At 40.9% G+C, this 22,119-nt stretch overlaps 2 protein-coding genes across 3 annotated transcripts in view; one reads left to right on the plus strand and one right to left on the minus strand.

Moving 5' to 3' along the window:
- The window catches only part of GNS (glucosamine (N-acetyl)-6-sulfatase), a 49,794-nt gene extending 28,987 nt beyond the window's left edge, over positions 1-20,807 (minus strand). The window contains exons 1-7 of one of the 2 annotated variants that reach the window (XM_055579716.1): positions 19,396-19,422; positions 18,565-18,672; positions 9,353-9,412; positions 5,884-6,090; positions 3,896-3,961; positions 3,363-3,461; positions 1,580-1,747 (exon numbers count right to left, since the gene is read on the minus strand). In XM_055579716.1, the coding sequence (XP_055435691.1) occupies positions 1,580-1,747; positions 3,363-3,461; positions 3,896-3,961; positions 5,884-6,090; positions 9,353-9,412; positions 18,565-18,672; positions 19,396-19,407 (720 nt within the window). In that variant the 5' untranslated portion in view covers positions 19,408-19,422. Of the gene's footprint in view, positions 1-1,579; positions 1,748-3,362; positions 3,462-3,895; positions 3,962-5,883; positions 6,091-9,352; positions 9,413-18,564; positions 18,673-19,395; positions 19,423-20,443 lie in introns of those variants that run through there. The other variant, XM_055579710.1, reaches the window with a different exon arrangement.
- A 104-nt stretch (positions 20,808-20,911) lies between these two features.
- Positions 20,912-22,119, plus strand: part of TBC1D30 (TBC1 domain family member 30) — a 104,841-nt gene continuing 103,633 nt past the window's right edge. Inside the window, exon 1 of the mRNA XM_055579701.1 lies at positions 20,912-20,980. The gene's annotated coding sequence lies outside the window, so the exon portion shown is untranslated. The remainder of the gene's footprint in view (positions 20,981-22,119) is intronic.

The following is a 22,119-nucleotide window of genomic DNA, read 5'->3' on the forward strand; positions in this document are numbered from 1 at the left end:
AGTTTTGCCTAATAAGTTATCATTCTATTCCCCTCTATCTTCCTACCTAAGGTATAGATCATTCTTAGACCTTGGGGGAAAAACCTTATCATAGCAATTTTCTAAAACTTCAAATCCAAATCTAGAGGCTTCTTCTCATTTAAATAAATTTTTTTTTAATTGCCAAATACTTTTGATTTTCTTCTCCCTATTCATACAACCCTAGGCTGCCACCATGCAAACTATGATCTTCAGTCTTCTTTAGTTAGTATGCTTGAAAAATGCTATACAGCATGTTCTCCTATTGCAAATTCATGTTAGAACATGAATAACTGAGAAATTCAGTAGCACAGTGACTTATTTAACCTTAAGTTGCTAAGCTTACTTAGCCATGGGAACTTGTGTGTACTTCTTTTGGAACAAAGAGAGACCAGCCCTTTGGTTTAAAACTCAATTCACTCAGTTTTAACATCATACACAGCAAGCACAGCCTATCATGTGCCAGGCAACGTGCTAAATGTTTCTACGTACAGACTCTTGAGAGTCCCCTGGACAGCAAGGAGATCAAACCAGTCAACCCTAAAGGAAATCAACTGTGAACATTCATTGGAAGGACTGATGCTGAAGCTCCAATATTTTGGCCACCTGATGCAAAGAGCCAACTCGTTTGAAAAGACCCCAGTGCTGGGAAAGATTGAAGGCAGGAGGAGAAGGGGACGACAAGAGGATGAGATGGTTGGATGGCATCACCGACTCAATGGACTTGAGTTTGAGCAAACTCCGGGAGATGGTGAAGGACAGGGAAGCCTGGCGTGCTGCAGTTCATGGGGTTGCAAAGAGTCAGTCACGACTGAGCAACTGAACGACAACAACAACTTGAATCCATTCAAGAGTTGCATGAGAGGTCAGGATCTCCCACTTCAGAGGGAAAAACGGAAGTTAAGCCTCTTACTAACCGTCAGGTCACTTAGTTAGAAAGCGGTAGTACTGAATCTAACTCCAAGACTCATTCTTTCTACCACCTCACGAGTAAGTAAGACTTCAGGGAAACAAGCATGAGGTGGTAGCAGTCTTGAGTCTTCAAACCAGTGAACTGCCTATCTCCTGGACCGAGGGAAGGCTAAGTGGCACTGGAGGCAAACAGCATTTAGGTCACAGCCCTTTATTACACTCCTTGCTCTGGTTCGCTTCTCCACCCAACTTCCCTTCCCAATCACATTACACTGCGTCACCACTCTTTTTCCTATGCCTCCACCCAGAGGAGAATGCTGCAGGCCCCATTCAGCCCCAAGGGACACGTCTCGGCCACTGCCGGGCAGGAGAGCCAGCGTGGAGGTGATCAGCAGGGACTGTAGGTAGGAAAGACAGCATTTCTCTACCACTCCCCGTGGACTCTCGAGCTGCTCACCGGGTGCATGGCAGGAAACTTACCTGGACTCCTGAAGCACGTGTATACTACCTAGTGTACTAGAGACAGGCACAGTTACCTCGAAAAGACTGAGAAGGAAGACCAACTACATGACTCAAAGGCCTCCTGACCACTGTATTATACACGCAATCACATCGAGCCTGGCTTGATGCAAGGCTGAGGGGAAGTTACCGTTCCATGGATGTTGAAGTTCTTGTTTCTTGGTGCAAAGACGTTCTGGAAGGCATTTTGGTATTGAGGTGCAGCTGTCCATGGCGAATGAGGCGCTGGGGTGGAGATCATCATGAAGAATGGCTCAGAGTTGGACTTGTAGTCCAGGAAGTCCAAGGAGACATTGGCCTGACACACAGAAAGATTGATCACCTCACCCTACCCAGCAGCTGAGGCCTAGATAAGTATCTGTTCTCTGTGAAAGGGGTGCAGGGGCCTATGAGCTTCTCCCAGTTGTGGCACAAAATCTACGTCACAGTCACTTGCAAGCGTGTTGCTGGAACGAATCATCTAGCTTTCAGGCAAACGCGTGAAAATACTGAAAAGCACACCCCTTCTTAAGAAAGCCGGAGAAGGAAATGGCAACCCAGTCCAGTGTTCTTGCCTGGAGAACCCCCATGGACAGGGGAACCTGGCAGGCCACAGTCCCTAGGGTCTCCAAGAGTCAAACAAGACTGAGCAACTAACGCTGACGATTTTACATAACCTAAAGGTTGTTATGCCTCCCATGAGGAAAAAAAAGAATAATTTGGCCATTACAGTATTAATTTACATTAATGCAGCTCAGAGCATATACATTTGATGCTTTAATGAATATAAAACAGAGTCAACCTAATTCACAATAGTGGGAAAAGTGAATTAAGTTACCATAATCTTACAAAAATGCTGTAGAAGGATATCCTAAGTTATGCCAGCTGAAGTTAAGCTAAGTGAATAATACTAAGTCCAAATATGCCACACCAGGGTTTTAATTTATCTGGATTTAAATTTTTCATTTGCTTCTCTGGAGACAGTTTATGAAAATCAAAGCTTCTCACATACATATATGCTATGTTTTTAATTGTTCTAGTTGATGTACATCTTCATTTATTCCCAACATGAAACTCAAAAGACACTATCAATTTCCTACCATCATCTCACCCATCTAACTTCACTTCAGCCCCGTCAGAAACTCTGTGGTTTCTCCAACACGCCAGGCACACCCATGCCTCAACACCTTCACACTTTTTGCTTCCTTTGCCTATGGCACTCTTTCCACTGATCTGTATAGCTCATTCTCATCTCCTTTAGGATTTTGCTTAAATACTATTTAAGTATCTTCCACGCTCTGCCTTATTGCTCTAACTCATCACCATCTAACAAGACAACACACATATGTGTAAATAAATCCACCCCTAAAAGGTGACCTCCCATAGAATCGGGGACTTTGCTTTATTTATTGCTTAGTACCAGCTCTAAGGGGTGCTGAAGTACTTGGTGAATGAATGCCCTTTGGGGGGTTGTCATTAGAACCATCTTAGACAGGAAAGGAGAGTCCCAAATTCATGTTCCCGTCTCAGTATTTTTTTTAATATATAATACTCAATGCCTGAAGGACTTCCCTGCCTCTATCCCCTTACCCTCATGATGAAGCTGTCATCCTGCAGCCTGTGAGTAAAACTGGGGTCAAGAGTAGGAACCCTTACAGGGTAAAACCTCTTCAAAGTAATCTCCACAGTATTAGAGATTAGCCTTTGGAAAAGGGATTTGCTGCTGGAATTTCAAAAACATTAGATCTGAGCCTGGCTTAATTACAAAGAAAAACACTCTCAGGAATCTTTAACCAGCTGAAAATATTCTTCAGCAGTTAGATCAAGTTATTATTCATGCTACTCAAAGTGAACAAATATAACTAAAGGTTTCTGAGGCAGAGTCTTTGGTTAAACATGAACTAAACTGCAAGGACAGAGCTTCAGGAACTCACCAAGACATCTGTCAGGTAGTCCGCACTGTAGTTCTCACCATGCTTCCGTGCCTTCCCATTGATAGACAGGGTGTAATTATAGTATTTAGAATTCTTTTCCTATTAAAGAGAGGAAAGAGAGTTGTCTTTTTTTTAAATGAGGCCAGCATACAAAATGAAAGTTGGAAACCATACTGGGCTAAACTGTACTCTGCTTAAACAGTGGTAAGCCATAAAAGGTAACTGCTCAAGTCAATACTGAATTAGACTTCTTGACTACGGTTTTATTAACTACGAGCAGAATTTCAATAATATGTTTAGTTAAAAAACCCAGAAACAGATCCGGTAGAACAGCAAAATATGTTGCTAAACCTTGTGGAATGCAAGAAAAATATCTCACAACAGAGTGACTCACAAATCAACAGACCTTCAAGGAGATGAAATGGCCAACCGTAAATGCACACTGAGTAACGCCAATATCAGAGCTACAGTAGAAAGTAAACAAGCATCTGTAGGGTTGTGTGTAACTGTCGCTGACTTCACTGTTCACTCACCAATGCATACCAGTAACTCCAGCCCAGAGGAACGTGTCCGAGTCCACCTGCATCTGGGGCTCCATACTGGAAAGCAAGACAAGCAATACATTAGAAGTTCATGGGATGTGACCAGACCAGAAAGAAACACGAAACTTGTCAGAATCTTTTTACATCAGTGCCTGAAACCCAGTTAAGTGCTCAATTCCCACAAGTACAAAAATCAATTGAAAAGGGAAGAACACTAAAGACCTAGGAATTTCTGAAGCATAAGTTGGCAAATTATGGTTGGTCGGCCAAATCTAGTCTGCCAACTGTTCTGGATGGCTGGCAAGCTAAGAATTTTCTTCCAAACATTAAAAAATATAAATACTAAAACAAACAAACAAACAAACCCAAACCAAACAAAATCAAATATACTTGAATTAAAAAAAAAAAATCAAAAGAGGATTATTTTTGTGACAGTTTGCCTGAAGTTTAAACTTCAGTGATGGTGAAGCACTACTGAAACACAGCCACACTCCCTGGTTTCCGCAGGCCTGTGGCTGCTTTCCAGCGACAATGACACAACTCAATAGTCACTACAGACATATGGCCTGCAAAAGCCTAAAATATTTACTCTTCGTCCTTTACAGGAAAAGGCAATATAGCTAAAGCCACAGGGCTCATCTGCTGAGCTACTGACTGCATAGACTGAATGTCTAGCCAGCCTTGTGGCCAACAGCCCAAATCAGGTTATAAGCTCTCAGTCTATCACTTCAGCTCTCCTGCTGATGAAGTCCATTTTTGCTACTTTATTTATGTTTATTTTTTGACCATGCCACATGGCATGTGGGATCTTAGTTCCTTGACCAGGAATTGAACCTGCACCCTCTGAATTGGAAGCTCGGAGTCTTAACCACTGGACCACCAGGGAATTGCCCAGAAGATTACATTTGGACTCAATTTATCTGATTAGATTAATTAAGTGAAGAGACCACAAAGCCATCCCATTTTATCTTGACAAGGCTTAATACTGTCCATTTAACGCAGTACCTCTAAGAACTAATTCTTTGTATTTTGAAGAATTTCTAATTTTGTGTATGTTAGAAGATCTTCAATATGAAAAGTAGTGTATGTTCTCTTTATGACCTGTAGCCATAACCCACCACATTTATTGCTCACAATTCTTTTCAAACTGACTCATTTTTCATCAAACCCACAAAGCTGCAAATTCCCCCAATTATTACAGGCAGGGAGAGAATTAACAAAATTCAGATCAGATATTAAGATCTCTAGCAACCACAGATAAAGTACATAAGAAAACATACATGTTCTCTTTGTCCTGAATCCCACTTTTACTTTAAAAGATAATCCCAAACACTCTCAAACACATTATTTTCATTAAGCCTGAACCCTGACTAAATGCTAAGGCCAGTGTGGTGGACGCAGGCCCTGAAGTCTGGCCTGGGCAGGTCACAGTGAGGCCTCCCTTCATCCCAGGCTTTCAAGGCCAGCATGCTAACCACTCAGGCACATACTTCAATGGCCTGAATGTCTCAGGTTTGGGTGCTCTTCCTTCATCACTTATCTCCCCACAATCTGTTTCCAAAAAATGGGTTAAGTTGTTATTATTCAGGAAAGAAGCTCAAAGGAAAAAATTCTTCACTCTGGTCCTGATAAAGGAGAACTGGAAACAAAGATACCATGACGGCCATGTGACAAGCAGAATTCTTGAGGAAGAAAGGGAAGATGTCTCAAACCACAGTGGTCTGAGACTATTTTAAAATAAATGCTCCAGAGACTGTTTGAAGAAAGAATAACCACCATGTCCAAATCCTGTAAATTACATTCATGTAAATAAGTTCCTATTTAACAGGTAGATTAAGAGAAATGCCAGATACCTGAAAACCCTTTAACATGACTTGAATGGATACTAATTAAAAAAAAATTAACATGAATTATATAAATTCACATTTCAGGAGCTGTTATTAAAAAACAAAAGGGAATAATTAGATCGTTCAACATACCTCATTTAAGTATTTCCCTGCAAAAAAGGTCTGATAACCACACATTGATCTGAGAATTGCTGGGAAAGTATTCGGTTCTTGGATCTTCTGCCAAGACTTACTACTGCAGTTTCCCTCCAGAGTGTTGTTAACCACGTGATGATTGTGTGGGTACTTCCCTGTCAGGATGCTGGCTCGGCTTGGGCAGCAGAGAGCACTTGGCACATACTACAAAGGGAAGAGAAGCAACAGAGACCGAGTTACACAAGACAGATGGATTTCGCATCATTTGTAATCAGAATAAAGAAAGCTGCTCAATTCCCCTAACTTTAAATCTCTAGTTTCCTGTGGAATAGGGATTTTCTTTATATATGACACACTTCAGAGCTGCTTTAAGTTCTCTAGTGGAGACAGGAAACAGAACAACCAAGAGAACACACCTCTTTTTCCGCTAGTTTCTTTTTACAGGATAACCTGAAGTTGTTCTAATCTCATTGGCCAAAGAAATTTTACGTACAAGGAACACAGCATGCTGGGAGCGAGGTCCTGAACAAACATGAAGAATACTCCTCCAATCTAGGGCAGCTGAGAAGTAGGGAGTCATTTTCAGGCTGATCTGGAGTTTTGTAGATTACCTGCATCACTTTAATACACTGAACACAGATTTTTTTTTTCCCTACTCTAATTATGTATCCACTAGCTCCTATCATCAACAGAATTACCCTATTTGACCTAGTAATATTTGTCTAGGTCCTAACACTCATTACCTATCCATTTTACAGAAGGGTAATAGTAGCTTATACTCACACCAGCAGGGCAGGAATGCTCATTTTGCTCATTTGAGCACACCCTTGCCAGAATTACATATTATCCCTTTGAAATAATTCACATGTCTTTGGCCTTTCAAATTGGAATTGGCGTTCTTAAATACTGGTTAGGATATACATTCTCCACATGCATACTGATCAATTATGTTCATGTGAATGGTCTGTTCACATGCTTTGCACATTTTCCCCTCCTGTCATATACTTTTTTTTTTTTTTTTAGACTTCCCTAGTGGCTCAGACAGTAAAGTGTCTATCTGCCTACAATGCAGGAGACCTGGGTTCAATCCCTGGGTCGGGAAGATCTCCTGGAGAAGGAAATGGCAACCCACTCCAGTTTCTTGCCTGGAAAATCCCATGGATGGAAGAGCCTGGTAGGCTACAATCCATGGGGGCTCCAAGAGTCTGACACAACTGAGCAACTTCACTCACTCACTACATAAGCTTTAAGGAAGGGTTCAATAATGCTACAAATACTTCCCAGTTTTTACTTTTGCTTTTTAATTTGGTTGGATGTTTGACTTTTGTAATTTTCACACTGGCAACTCTTTTAATTCTTCTCCTTTTTTATTTCCTGACCTATTTTTTGGCCAATGCTACGCTGTTAACTGGATCTTCATATTACATTTCAGGGTCTGGTAGAGATATCTCTTTAAAATTTTTACCTTGATTATTCTAACCTACTTATTATTCCAGATAATTCTGGAATCACTAAATTCAGCCTAAAAAGAATCCCACTGGGATTCTGACTAGAATAAGCATTTTATAATGTGTCTCCCCACAGAAAATGATGTGTATAACTATGCATGAAGTACTCTGCTGCTGTGCTGCTTCAGTCGTGTCCGACTCTGTGCGACCCCATAGACGGCAGCCCACCAGGCTCCCCTGTCCATGGGATTCTCCAGGCAAGAACACTGGAGTGGGTTGCCATTTCCTTCTCCAATGCATGAAAATGAAAAGTGAAAGTGAAGTCGCTCAGTCGTGTCCGACTATTAGCAACCCCATGGACTGCAGCCCACCAGGTTCCTCTGTCCACAGGATTTTCCAGGCAAGAGTACTGGAGTGGGGTGCCATTGCCTTCTCCATTAAGTACTTTATCACTCACCAAATATTCTAACTGCATTTATAGGTCTTAACCATTACTGGACACCACTAGCTATTCCTAGAGTCTATATTTTCCTGCCTTTAATCAGTGGGATCACCTCTCCCCCAACTTCATCTTTCTCTAACTAGTTACATGGAAGAAAGTTATTTACAGCTTTTCATTTCTAACGTACTAAATTCTATTAATTTAAAAGCTTTCCAACAACTCTCTTATGATTTCTAAGTAGAAACTTCAGACAGTGGAAATAACAATTTTGGTCTTCCCAAGACTTAATGCCAATGACTAGACAGTTCAGTAGATGATTAAGTGAGAGATACTGGGCTCTTGTTGTCTTCCCTAAGAACAGTACCCTGAGACTTTAATCTTAACTATAAGTTGTGCTATTTGTTTGAAATAGTCATCATAGTGTATTCTTCTAATGGTTTAACAAATTATAAGAAAAGGGGTGCCAACATTTCAGATGACTTTTTTTTTTTTTTGGATGCGGACCATTTTTAACGGTCTTTCTTGAATTTGTTAAAATACCGCATTTATGTTTTTGTTTTTTGGCTGCAAGCACGTGGGATCCTAGCTCCCTGAGCAGGAATCAAACTCTCACCCCCTCGATGTTGGAAAGCAAAGTCCCAACCACTGGACCACCAGGGAAGTCCCTCAGAGGACTTTTAAACATCTACTGAGACAACCATCTAATTTTCCTTCTTTTAACCATTGCTGGTGGACGATGTAATAACCACCATTATGCAGTGGTACTTACTACAAGTCAGGCATTGATATAAATGCTTGCTTTACCTGTAACAATCCATTTAACCTCTGAGATAGGCTTTAGTATTCCTATTTACAAATGGGGAAACCAAAGGCAAAGAAGCTTAACAACTTGCTCAAGGAAGTATAGCTAGAAGAGAGACAGCAAGAACATTCAAAACATGGTGGTCTGGTTCCAGAGTCTGTGCTCTTCACCACAACACTGTGCTGCTCTTCAAAGGATTTCCTGACACTAAGCTATGCTACCACTGACTTGGTTATGAGCATGGTTCCTGAATTTGATTTGTTAGTATTTTGTTTTGGATTTTTGCATTTATGTTTATATATGAACATATACACATGTATTAATATTATGTATATGCATGCACACACATATGCATAGTTGTTACGTTTGTTCTGTTTTGTTGGTATTATCTTTGCTAGGTTTGACTAAAAGGGTTAACTGGGCTTTGTAAAGTAGCCTACAAGCTTTTACCATGGAACACTTTACAGAGTACAAACGATACCCAATTCTTCCAATCCGTTTTCAAACCTCCAATGATGAAGGTTTAAATAAACTTCTCTAGTTCTGAGCTGCAGATCAGAATGGCTTACAAGATACCTGCCATAAATCTTCAATAGTTAAGTAGTAATATTTCAATTAAAAGAACTTACATCACATTAAATAGAATCCTTCCTTCAGATCAGGCATTTAACTAGAAGAAAAGCCATAAGAATTACAGTAGACTACTCAAAAGAGTGTTTCTTCTTAGAATATAAACACAGAGTTTAACAAAATTAAATCAGCTTCAAAACTTACAGCACTGGAGAAAGTCATTCCCATTTCTCCGATGAGAGCCTTGGTTTTCTTCAGTGGTGTCTGTAAAATAAATAAATATTCATCAAACAATTTCTTCCAATAAACTAAAACACACAAGACAAAATTTGTGTTTTTTGATTACTCTCAACCTTTTATTCCCAAATGATCAGCTCCATCTGACACTAAGAAACAGCTGAGAGTCCCGTGTCATTCAAGAGATGAACCCAGTAAGTTTGATTTCAGTCAGTTAGTGAAAGTGAAAGTGAAGTTGCTCAGTCGTGTCCAACCCTCAGCGACCCCATGGACTGCAGCCTTCCAGTTTTGTCCTGTGCAAAAGTTCAGGTAGTTAGAATGCTTGCAGGAAGGGAAAGTTCACAGCTGATGGCATTATTCTAGCAATGCTGATTTCAATGTAATGAGATCTTGATGCCCTTCTTTCATTTATCACCAGTCCCCTTACAAAAAGATGGGGCATATCTACCTTCATTAATTCATCTTTACAAGCAGAATGTGGAAAATGATATGAAAGGAGCCTTTCACCCCTTAAAACAGAAATAAAACAACACTTAGGTTCTAAAAGTCAGACAAGGCCCCCAAACTGACTCAAATATCAGTCACTTGGCAGTACAGCTCATGCACACTTTCTGAGTATAAGCTCATGACCCTCTGCACTAGACCAACCACCACCTCAGGTAAAACTTGAGCCAAAGGGCAAACAGATCTACACAGAACCTCATCAAGCAAAAGAATAGTCAGAAATTAGTTTATATCCTTGCTTTTTATCTTTTGCTCAAAATTTAAGATCCTGACAAGTATAGAAAACAACTAGTTTCCAATCCTGTGGTGTTGGTCATTTAGATACAAATAATAGTAATAAATACTAATAATCTTTATTCAGATTCCAGACAGCAAGAAAGGACAATCTGAAGAAGCTCATTTTAGCTGTATTATGAGAGTCAGTTCATGATGATTCTGAAGTGCCTTTGAAAGCTGAGACCATACTGAACAGTTTAAAATGTATTTTGTTGTGTAAAAATTCCTTACAGACTAATAACCCAAATACACAATTGTATTAATAATAGGGTCATTCTCACTGTATAAAAGTTACCACCATTTTTTTTAACCACCATTGTTTTATACAGATGTTAGAAAACCTAAAGATCCATTAGCTTGAGAATTTTCATTTATTCAAGAACTCTGAAAAAGCATTTGAGAAAACTCAACATCAATTTACGATAAAAATTCTCAAAGTAGATAGACAAGGAATGTGCCTCAACATAATAAAGGTCATATGTAACAAGTTCATAGCTAATATCCTATTCAGCAGTGAAAAAAGTGAGTCTTTCTTCTAGGATCAGGAACAAGACAAGGATACCCACTCTCGCCAATTTTATTCAACGTAGTTTCAGAAGTCCTAACCACTGCAATCAGAAAAGAATAAGAAAAGAAATTCAAATTGCAAAGGAAGTAGTAAAACCGTCACTGTCTGAAGATGACATGATACTATGCATAGAAAATCCAAAGACATCACCAAAAAACTACTAGAGCTCAATGAATCTGGTAAAGTTGCAGGACACAACAGTAACATTCAGTTAATAAAATTAATATGGTGTTGCATTTCTGTACACTAACAATGAATTATCAAAAAGAGAAATTAAGGAAACAATCTCATTTATAATCACATCAAAAAGAATAAAATACCTAGGAATAAACCTACCAAAGGAAGTCAAAGACCTGCACTCACAAACTTGTAAGACAGTGATGAAAGAAACTGAAGAAGACACAAACGGATGGAAAGATACACCTGACTGATGGATCAGAAAAATTAATATTGTTAAAATGACCAAACTACCCAAGGCACTCTACAGATTCAATGCAATTTCTGTCAAAATACCAATGCCATTTTTCACAATACTAGAACAAACAATTTTTCAATTTGTATGAAAACACAGAAAACCCTGTATAGCCAAAATAACCTTGAGTAAAGAGAATGGAGCTGGAGGTACCATGCTCTTTTGATTCAGACTATACTACAAAGTTACAGTAATCAAAATAATGAGACTGGCACAAAAACAGTCATGTAGATCAAAGGAATGGAAAAGAGAGACAGAAATAAACCCATGCACTTGTGATCTATTAATATATGACAAAGGAAGCAAGGATATTCAAAGGAGAAAAGACAGTCTCTTCAATAAGTGGTGCTGCCAAAACAGGATGGCTTCATGTAAGAGAATGAAATTAGGACATTGTCTCCCACCATATGCAAAAATAAACTCAAAATGGACTAAAGACCTAGATGTAAGACTGGAAACCATAAAAATCATTAAGGAAAAGAGAGGCAAAATGCTCTCAGACATAAATAGTAGGAATATATTTTTGGATCTGCCTCCTAAGGCAAGAAACAAAATAAAAAACACATGGGACCTAAGGAAATTTAAAAGCCTATGCCCAACAAACTATTGACCGAACAGCAACAACAAAAAACCACCTACGGAATGGAAGAAAATAGGGGCAAATAGTATGACTGATAAGAGATTAAATATATAAACAGCTCATATAACCCAGTAGAAAAAAAACCAAACAAACCCTGATTAAGAAACAAAAGACCAGGGCTTGCCTGGTGGCTCATTGGTAAAGAATCCACTTGCCAATGCAGGAGACAAGGGTTTGATCCCTGATCCAGAGATCCCACATGCCCCGGCGCAACTGAGCCTGTGTTCCACAACTACTGAGCCTGTGTTCTACAGCCTGGGACCCACAATTACTGAGCCCACGGGCTGCAACTACAGAAGCCTGTGTGCCCTAAAGACCATGCTCCCCAACAAGAGACGCCCACACACTGCAACTGGAGAGTAGTCCCCGCAAGCCAAACTACAGAAAAGCCCGTGCAGCAATGAAGACCCAGAACAGCAAAAAAAATTAATAAACTTATTTTAAAAAAAGAAACAGATGACCTAGACAGACATTTCTCCAAAGACATACAGATGGCCAGACACATGAAAAAAGATGCTCAACATCATTAATCAGACAAAAGCAAATCAAAACCACAATAAGATACTACCTAACACCTGTCAGAATAGCCATCGTTAAAAAAGACCACAAATAACAAATGCTAACAAGGATGTGGAGAAAAGGGAACCCTTGTACACTGCTGGGGGAAATATAAATTGGCACAGTCACTGTGGAAATAGAACGGAGGTTCCCCAAAAAAACTAAAAATAGAACTACCATATGATCCAGCAATTCTACTCCTGGATATATACCTGCAGAAAACAAAAACATTAATTTGAAAAGATACAGGCACCCTAATGTTCATAGCAGCATTATTTACAACAGCCAAGACATGGAAGCAACCTAAGTCTCCACCAGCAGATGAATATATAAAGAAGATGTGGTATATATCTACAATGGGATATTACTTAGCCATAAAAAAGAATGGTATTTTGCTATCTGTAACAACCTGGAGGGTACTATGGTTAGTGAAATAAATCAAACACTATATGTTATCACTTATATGCAGAAGCTAAAAAATAAAACAAACGAATGAATATAACAAAAAAGAAAGGGATTAACAGATACAGAGAACAAAGTAGTGGTTTACCAGTAGGGAGGTGGAAGTGGGAGGGCCAAGACAGGAGTAAAGGATTAAGAGGTCCAAACTACTATGACTAAAATGTATAAAATAAGGTACACAGAAACACTGCACAGCACATGGAAAACAGCCAATATGGTATAACTATAAATTGAGTATCATCTATAAAAATCTTGAATCATTATGTTGCACACCTGAAACATATTGTAAACCAACATACCTGAACACCAAAAAAAACCCCACTATAGCAGTCAGAACAGAAATGGTATAAAAACAGAGACATAGATTAATAGAACAGAATAGAGATCCTAGGAATAAATCCACACACTTATGGTCAATTCATTTATGACAAAGGAGTCAAGAATATACAATGGGAAAGGAATATACAATAAATGTTGCTGGGAAAGCTGGACAGCCTCATGAAAATCAATAAAGCTAGAACACTCTTTCATACCATACGCAAAAACAAACCCCAAATGGTTTAAAGACTTAAATATGACACCATAAAATTCCTAGAAGGAGGAGGCAAAACACTCTGACATAAACTGTAGCAATATTTCCTTATATCAGTCTCTCAAGACAAAAGAAATAAAGGCAAAAATAAACAAACAGGACCTAGTCAAACTTACAAGCTTTTGCACAGCAAAGGAAATCATAAACAAGAAGATAACCTATGGACTGAGAGAAAAGAGCTGCAAACAGTGGGACCCACAAGGGGTTAATTTCCAAAATATACAAATAGATCAGTATCAAAAAAAACAAAAACCCAATCAAAAAGTGCAGAAGACCTAACAAGATGTTTCTCCAAAGGAGACATACAGATGGCCAACAGGCACAGGAAAAAATGCTCAACATTGTTTAATTATTAGAGAAATGTAAATCAAAACTACAATGAGGTATTACCTCACATCTGTCAGAATGGCCATCATCAAGAAGTCTACAAATAATGCTAGAGAGGGTGAGGAGAAAAGAGAACTTTCCAACAATGCTGGTATGAATGTAAATTGGTACAGCCACTATGGAGAAAAGTATGAAGGTTCCTTAAAAAACTAAAAGTATAATTACAACATGATCCAGCAGTCTCACTCCTCAGCATGTATCTGGAAAAGACAGTCTAAAATTTGCAAAGATACATGCACCCCGATGTTCACAGCAGCACTATTTACGACATCCAAGATGTGGAAGCAACCTGAATGTCCATCAATAGATAAAATAAGATGTGGCGTGTGTGTGTGTATATATACATGCACACATATACACACAGTGGGATATTACTCTGTAATAAAAAGGATGAAGTTTTGAAAATTTACAGCAACATGGATGGACCTAGAGATTATCATAATAAATAAGGACACAGAAAGACATATAATATGGTACACTTGTATGTGGGATCTAAAAAAAAAAAATACAAATGAACTTATTTACAAAAACAAAAACAGACTCACAAACATAGAAAACAAACTTACGGTTACCAAAGGTGGGGGATGAAGAGATAAATTAGGAGTACAGGATTAACAGATACACATGACTATATATAAAACAGATGAAAAAACAAAGACTTACTATGCACCATGGGGAACTATGGGCTTCCCAAATAGCACTGTTGGTAAAGAATCTGCCTGCCAAGGAGATGCCAGAGATGTGGGTTCAATCCCTGGGTTAGGAGGATCTCCTGGAGGAGGAAATGGCAGTCCACTCCAGTATTCCTGCCAGTAAACTCCATGGACCGAAGAGCTTGGTAGAATACAGTTCATGTGGTTGCAAAATAGTCAGACACAACTTAATGACTAAACAATAACAATAAGGAACTATATTCACTATCTTACTATAAACTATAATGGAAAGGAATCTGAAAAAATATATGTATATATACAACTAAATCACTTTGCTGTACACCTGAAACACAATATTGTAAATCAACTACAGCTCAATTAAAGAATAAAAAAAATCTACAGAGCAAAGGAAACTTACTGAATGAGAAAATACTTGATAAAGGATTAATAGGCAAAATATATAAAGAATTCACACAATTCAATAGCAAAAACAATATCCAACTAAAAAATGGGCAGAGGATCTGAATAGATGTTTTTTCCAGAAAAGACATATGAATGGCCGTAAGGTACACGAAAAAATATTCAATGTTTCAATTGTCAGGGAAATGCAAATGAAAACCACAATGAGAACCTCCCACCTGTTAAAATGGCTATACTCAAAAAGACAAGGAATTACAAACACAGTGAGATAGTACCTCATATCTATTAGAATGGCTATTAGTGTAAAGACAAGAGATAAAAAGTTATGTGGCAGTCTGGATGGGAGGGGAGTCTGGGGGAGAACGGATACATGTGTATGCATGGCTGAATTCCTTCTCTGTTCACCTTAAACTATAACAACATTGTTAATCAGCTATACCCCAATACAAAAGTAAAAGTTTTTTAAAAATAAAATACATGCACAACTTTAAAAAAATGTGTTGGTAATATAGAAAATAAGGAACCCTTACCAGGCTTCCCTGATGGCTTAGATGGTCAAGAGTCTGCCTGCGGTGCAGGAGACCCGGGTTCAATCCCTGGGTTGGGAAGATCCCCTGGAGAAGGAAATGGCAACCCACTCCAGCATCCTTGCCTGGAAAATTCCATGGACGAAGAAGCCTGGCAGGCTACAGTCCATGGGGTCCCAAAGAGTTGGACATGACTGAACAAGTCCACTTTCTTTCTTTCTTATGCAATTGTTGATGGAAATATAAACTAGTTCAGCCAGTATGAAAAAATCATATGGAGGTTCCTCAAAAAACGAACAGTAGAACTAACCATATGATCCAGCAGTTCCACTTCTGAGTATCTGAAGAAAATGAAAACGCTAACTTGAAAAGATACACATACCCCCATGTTCACTGCAGCATTACTTACAACAGCCAAGACATGGAGACAACCTCAATGTCCACTGACAGATGAATGCATAAAGAGGATATTGTACATATATACAATGGAATAATATGCAACCATAAAAAAGAATGAAAATATGCTATTTGCAGTGAATACATAGGGAGGGGAAATAGGAATGCAAAGTGTAAATGGGAAAAGGACTGTGTGAGCTGATTATAGGGAACTTAATAGTCAAATTGGTATTCATTCAAAGCTACTGGAGACTGATTTTACAATAAGACTAAATTGTGTGATTATAACACATTTACTAAACAAAGTGTGCCAGGCACTGATCTAGGCAGTGGTGGACAAAAGACAGAAGGTCCCTGCCCTCATGATCCTTGCACTTAAACAACAGGGAAACAGACAACTATTTCAGGCAGTGAAGAGTACTATAAACCTGGACATTGTACTTGAGGCTGATGAGAGGAAAGGGGGAAACTACTTTAGATGGGTGGTCAGGAGAGGCCTCTTTCAGGATGTAACTTCAGTACTGACAGTCACATGATGAGTCAGTCATGCAAAGCACGAGAAGATGCTTTCAGGGTGAGTGAACAACAAGTAAAATGCTGCCAGAGAAGGAAAGCAACACCCATGAGGGTGGAACAAAGGCCAGTGTGCTAGAAGTAGCAAAGTAAGTAAAGGGAAGAATGCGGTAAAAAGACAAGGACAGAGAGGTAGGAGCCAGACGTCGATGCAGGGCTGTATAGTCATTCAGATTTTAGCTTAAGTGAAAGTCGCTCAGTCATGTCCAACTCTTTGAGAACCCATGGACTATACAGTCCACAGAATTTTCCAGGCCAGAATACTGGAGTGGCTAGCCTTTCTCTTCTTCAAGGGATCTTCCCAAACCAGGGATCGAACCCAGGTCTCCCTCACTGCAGGCGGATTCTTTACCAGCTAAGCCACAGGGGAAGCCTAAGAATACTGGAGTGGGTAGCCTATCCCTTCTTCAGCGGATCTTCCTGACCCAGCAATCAAACCGGGGTCTCCTCCATTGCAGGCGGATTCTTTACCAATTGAGCTATCAGGGAAGCCCTTTAGTTTAAGTAGCAAAGGTGTATTAATAACCATAACCTTTATACTGCTAACAGAGTACAAGGGATAACCATGCTCTGTGCTTAATCAAACAAGTCCCAAACAGGAACTTGTTTGTACCAAAAATGTGTATGTGAACCCATGCTAACCTGAATGATAAAGTCAGTCCTTAGGATCTAAACACAGATAGAGGCTGGTCAGGTTAAGGCCAAACTACATTCTTCAAAAAACAACCAATCTTACACTTGCATATGACTAATGTGCTACTTTACTTGTCTGAAGCAAAAAAAAAAAAAAAAAAAACAACGCTAAAGGAGTCATTTACTTTCCTGGGCCCCAAACACAGCTGCTCTGAAACAACATTTAGACCATTCTGATAGTTCTATGGCTAACTTTTAAAAATGAAAGATCACTTTGCCTTAAGCAAAGACATGATGTATTCGTCTCCTTTCCTCACTTCCTTGAGATTTTGACCAAACAGCACTTTTTCTAGAGAGAATGACTTTAAAAAGAGCAACCCGTGCTTCACTGAAGAACAGTATGCCCATCACACCACCACAACAAAACCAATCGTAACAAATAAAACCAAGAAACAGATGAACAGTTCCCTGGGCAAAAATTAAAAATGGAGTTCCACAGATGAAACCTACAACAAAAAAGATGAACTGCTGAAGATGATGCTGCCACATAAAAAACTACTACTTTTCTGGTAGATGACTGCAAGATTCCACATCAAACCACAACCCATACAGGTGCGCTATAATCCTTTGACCTGAGTTAGTCTGGGGGATTGACACCTGTTTATTTGCCAACTATGGCGGCAATTCATGATCTTTTCTGCGGGGGCGGGGGTCAGAGACTTCCCTCTCTCCGCAAAAATGAAAATAATACACACAAAGTATGGCATGTAAATTAAGGAGTTGCATGACCCCACCTGTGTTCCTCAATGTCACCTGAAAAAATCTCTGATCTATGTATGGTATAAGTGACTATGCTGATACGGGTATGTTGAATGATATCTGGTCAATCAGTATTACCACAGTATTTAGAATAGGAGAAAAAGCATTTAATCTCAGGGTTCTGAGATTACAAGATGCCAGGATTTGCTCCTAATTATAGCTATGTGAGGCATCCCTGGTGGCTCAGTGCAGAATCTGCCTGCAAGGCAGGAGACCTGTGTTCGATCCCTGGGTTGGGGAGATCTTCTGGAGAAGAGAAAGGCAATCCACTCCAGTCTTCTTTTCTGGGAAATCCCAGGGACAGAGGAGTCTGATAGGCTACAGTCCAGGGGGTCACAAAGAGTCAGACACAACTGAGTGACTAAAAGCACCAACCACATTGCTATATGAAGTTTGGCCAAGTTACTTAGCCCCTTCTAAACTTAAGTTTCTCATTTTTTAAGGTAAATATAATACCTACGACAGAGGATTCCTGTGATGACTGAAGCACAGGATAAAACACTTCACACTTTGACTAGTTCCAAAAGTGAAAGTCAAAGTCAATGAGTCGAGTTCAACTCTTTGCGACCCCATAGACTATGTGGTCCATGGAATTCTCCAGGCCAGAATACTGCAGTGGGTAGCCTTTCCCTTCTCCAGGAGATCTTCCCAATCCAGGTGTCTAACCCAGGTCTCCTGCATCGCAGGAGGATTCTTTACCATCTGAGCCACCAGGGAAGTCCAACTAGCTCCAAGTAGGTTCTCAAATGCCGTTATTTCTTTGCTCTTCCCCTTCAAGTCTTGTTTGACTATTAGTGGTAGAATATTCTGTAAAAGATTACAGAAGTCAGACTTCTCCAGAAAATTGAGAGTATTAAATTTGACTTTTCCTCCACTTAATTTTGGCTCTTCTCTCCAGCACAAACATCTATAGAAAGAATCTGCTCCTGGTTTAAAGGAGTAAACCTGATTAACACACTAAGGAGAAGAAACCTCAGATACACACAAACCACACTGGGGGTCTATGAGAGCTGAAGAAACTGAATCCTGAATATCTCACAGTCAAGTGATGAACTTTGTATTCAACTGAGCTATGAAGACTTGGCCTTTTAATTAAGTCACGAAACCATTATTAATTTTTGATGGAGATGGCTTGATTTTTCTGTCCAAAACACTTCAAAAATACATACAAAAATGTGTTTAAAAAGGAGTTACATGGGACTTCCTTGGTGGTTCAGTGGCTTAGACTCCGTGCTACCAATGCAGGGGGCATGGGTTCAGCGCCCCCCCCCCCCAAAAAAAAAAAAAAACTTTCGTTAGGAGGGTAAGTGTGGCAGCTGGAATGGTGGGAAAAAAACAAGTAAAATCCAGGAGGGCCATTAAGTCAAGATTCTTCAATGTCAGTGGGACTGGGCAGAAACTAAAAGGCAATGAGGCACACGTGGCAGGTACAAGTATGGAGTTAAAATGCAAGCATCTTAAACATCATTTAGAAAAGACTCTTATACTCTTGAACACAGCTAAAACATATCTACATTTGGATACGCTTACTTTGACTGCCATGTATCACACATTTTCTGTTCTACTCTATTCCGTAGGAAAGTAAAAATGCTGCTGGCTACTCACTGAACTGATTTCGTAACTCACTTATGGGTTGAAATCAGCAGTCTGAAGGACACTGAGCTAGAGTGTTCCCACACAGTACAACTTAGGAACCTCGTGCCTCAAGTGTTTCAAAGCAAAAAGAGAACTGAAAGGAAGAAAGCAATAAAGAACTTGTTTTTAAAAAGATTAAGGGGAATGCCATTCCCAAGATCAGAGCACTAGTCAAGATTTGTCTGTACTGCCACAATCACTCATGTGCCTGAGGCAAGCCACTTTCTGGGCCTCCCGGAGGTAGGGGGTTAGTTGAATATATGCTCTTGAAGGTCACAAATAAGCGAACGCGAAGATACAGAAGTAAAATTCACCCTGGCAAAGAATGAAGCCTCGGAAAAACATCCACCTGATACAAAACGGAGTGCTGGCAGTATTTAATGCATCAGCCAGGTGTTCAATTAGGCTAATTGAATCTTCCTGATTCTTGTAAGGCAATGCATTCCCTGAGGAGTTGGACAACCTACCTACCAGAACAGTTCATGTCAGCACTTCTTTTATAAATATTAGGCACAGACATCGTACACAGGGTCAAATGCATAAGTGGCCTAGGTCCCTCACAGAGGAGGCTGGTTTTGTCCTCTAGCCCAAAAGACAATCAAGGCTTTGTACTCTTAGCCATCATCTGCTACTTATTGGTTCACCCCATCCCTAACTGACGCCCACGTTTGTCTTGAGACATGAAGCAAACTCCTCAGCGGTAAGGTCCAGACTAGAAGCTCTGTGTGGTGCATGCATGTGTGTGGACCCAGAACCGACACGAGAGAAAGGAAATCGAGTCCTTCACCTCTATAAGCCTGCGTATGGGCCTGACGCGGCGAAAGCAAATCAGCTCGGGGTAGAGGTAGCTAGGTGAAGGAGTTTGGGTGGGGAAAAAGGGCCAAAAACCCAAGAGTCAGCCCGGGAGATGGAGGGGCGGGGCAGAAATAAAAAGAAGAGTTACCATGCCGCCGAGCACTTCGTCCTGGTCATCAGCAAGAAGCAGCACCACATTGGGCCTCCGAGAGCTCTTCGCCGCCCCGGAGACCCCCAGGCAACCACCTAGCAGCAGCAGCAGCAGCAGCAGCAGCGGCGGCGGCGGTAGCGCTCGGCTCCCGGAGGTCAGGTGGCGAGGGCCGCCTCGCCGGGGCCTATCTGGGGCCAGAGACAGGAGCCGCATGGCGGACAGGGCTCCGGGGGTGCCCCGGGCGGAGTGGAGAGACCTGCGGATGACTGACGAGCAACTGGAAGATAAGGGTGTACAGTAGGGGGCAGGGGCTCAGGTCAGGCGTTTTCTCCCGGACGGGATCACGTGAATCGGGGGCAGGAGGCGGAGCACGCCATGCGGTCACGTGATGGGTGACGGGGCGGGGCTTCGGACGGAAAGGGAGCTGGGCTGGAGCAGCCGGTAGGGAAAGCGGAAAGTGGCCTGGAAGCGGCGAGGAGGTTGCCGCCCGGCGGACCCGCCCTTGTTCCCAACTCGGGCAGAGGTTGGGTTCTGGTAGGACCTGTTTCGGAGTGCTTTGCGCAGGGATGAAAATGGGGGAAAGATCGGATAAAAGGAGGAGGGAATCTGTCAATAGGAAGCAATTACGGCATCTGGTCCAATCACTTCATGGCAAATAGATAGGGAAACAATGGAAACAGTGACAGGCTTTATTTTGGGGGCTCCAAAATAACTGCAGACGGTGACTGCAGCCATGAAATTAAAAAACGCTTGCTACTTGGAAGAAAAGCTGTGACCAATCTAGACAGCATATTCAAAAGCAGAGAAATTACTTTGCCAACAAAGGTCTGTCTAGTCAAAACTATGGTTTTTCCAGTGGTCATGTATGGATGTGAGAGTTGGACTAAAAAGAAAGCTGAGTGCCAAAGAATTGATGCTTTTAACTGTGGTGTTGGAGAAGACTCTTGAGAGTCCCTTGGACTGCAAGGAGAGCCAACCAGTCCGTCCAAAAGGAAATCAGTCCAGAATATTCACTGGAAGGACTGATGTTGAAGCTGAAACTCCAATACTTTGGCCACCTGATGAGAAGAACTGACTCATTTGAAAAGACCCTGATGTTGGGAAAGATTGAAGGAGGGAGGAGAAGGGGATGACAGAGGGTGAGATGGTTGGATGGCATCACTGACTGGGTGAGTGGGAGCAAGCTCCTGGAGTTGGTGATGGACAGGGAAGCCTGGTGTGCTGCAGTCCATGGGGTCGCAAAGAGCTGGACACGACTGAGCGACTGAACTAAGAAAAAGGAGGTATATGCCTCCCAGGTAGTGGAAGCTGGTGGGCAAAGTCTGGGTCTTAATGTATTTAATCCGAGTCAGTTCAGTTTAGTTCAGTCGCTCAGTCGTGTCAGACTCTTTGCGACCCCATAAACCGCAGCACGCCAGGCCTCCCTGTCCATCACCAACTCCCGGAGTCCACCCAAACCCATGTCCATCGAGTCGATGATGCCATCCAACCATCTCATCCTCTGTCGTCCCCTTCTCACACAGACCATGGCCTTGTCTAACTCAATGAAACTAAACCATGCCTTCTGGGGCCACCCAAGATGGCTGGGTCATGGTGGAGAGGTCTGACAGAATGTGGTCCACTGGAGGAGGGAATGGCAAACCGCTTCAGTATTCTTGCCTTGAGAACCCCAT

Source organism: Bubalus kerabau, chromosome 1 (genome assembly GCF_029407905.1).
Source record: "Bubalus kerabau isolate K-KA32 ecotype Philippines breed swamp buffalo chromosome 1, PCC_UOA_SB_1v2, whole genome shotgun sequence".
Lineage (NCBI taxonomy): Eukaryota > Metazoa > Chordata > Mammalia > Artiodactyla > Bovidae > Bubalus > Bubalus kerabau.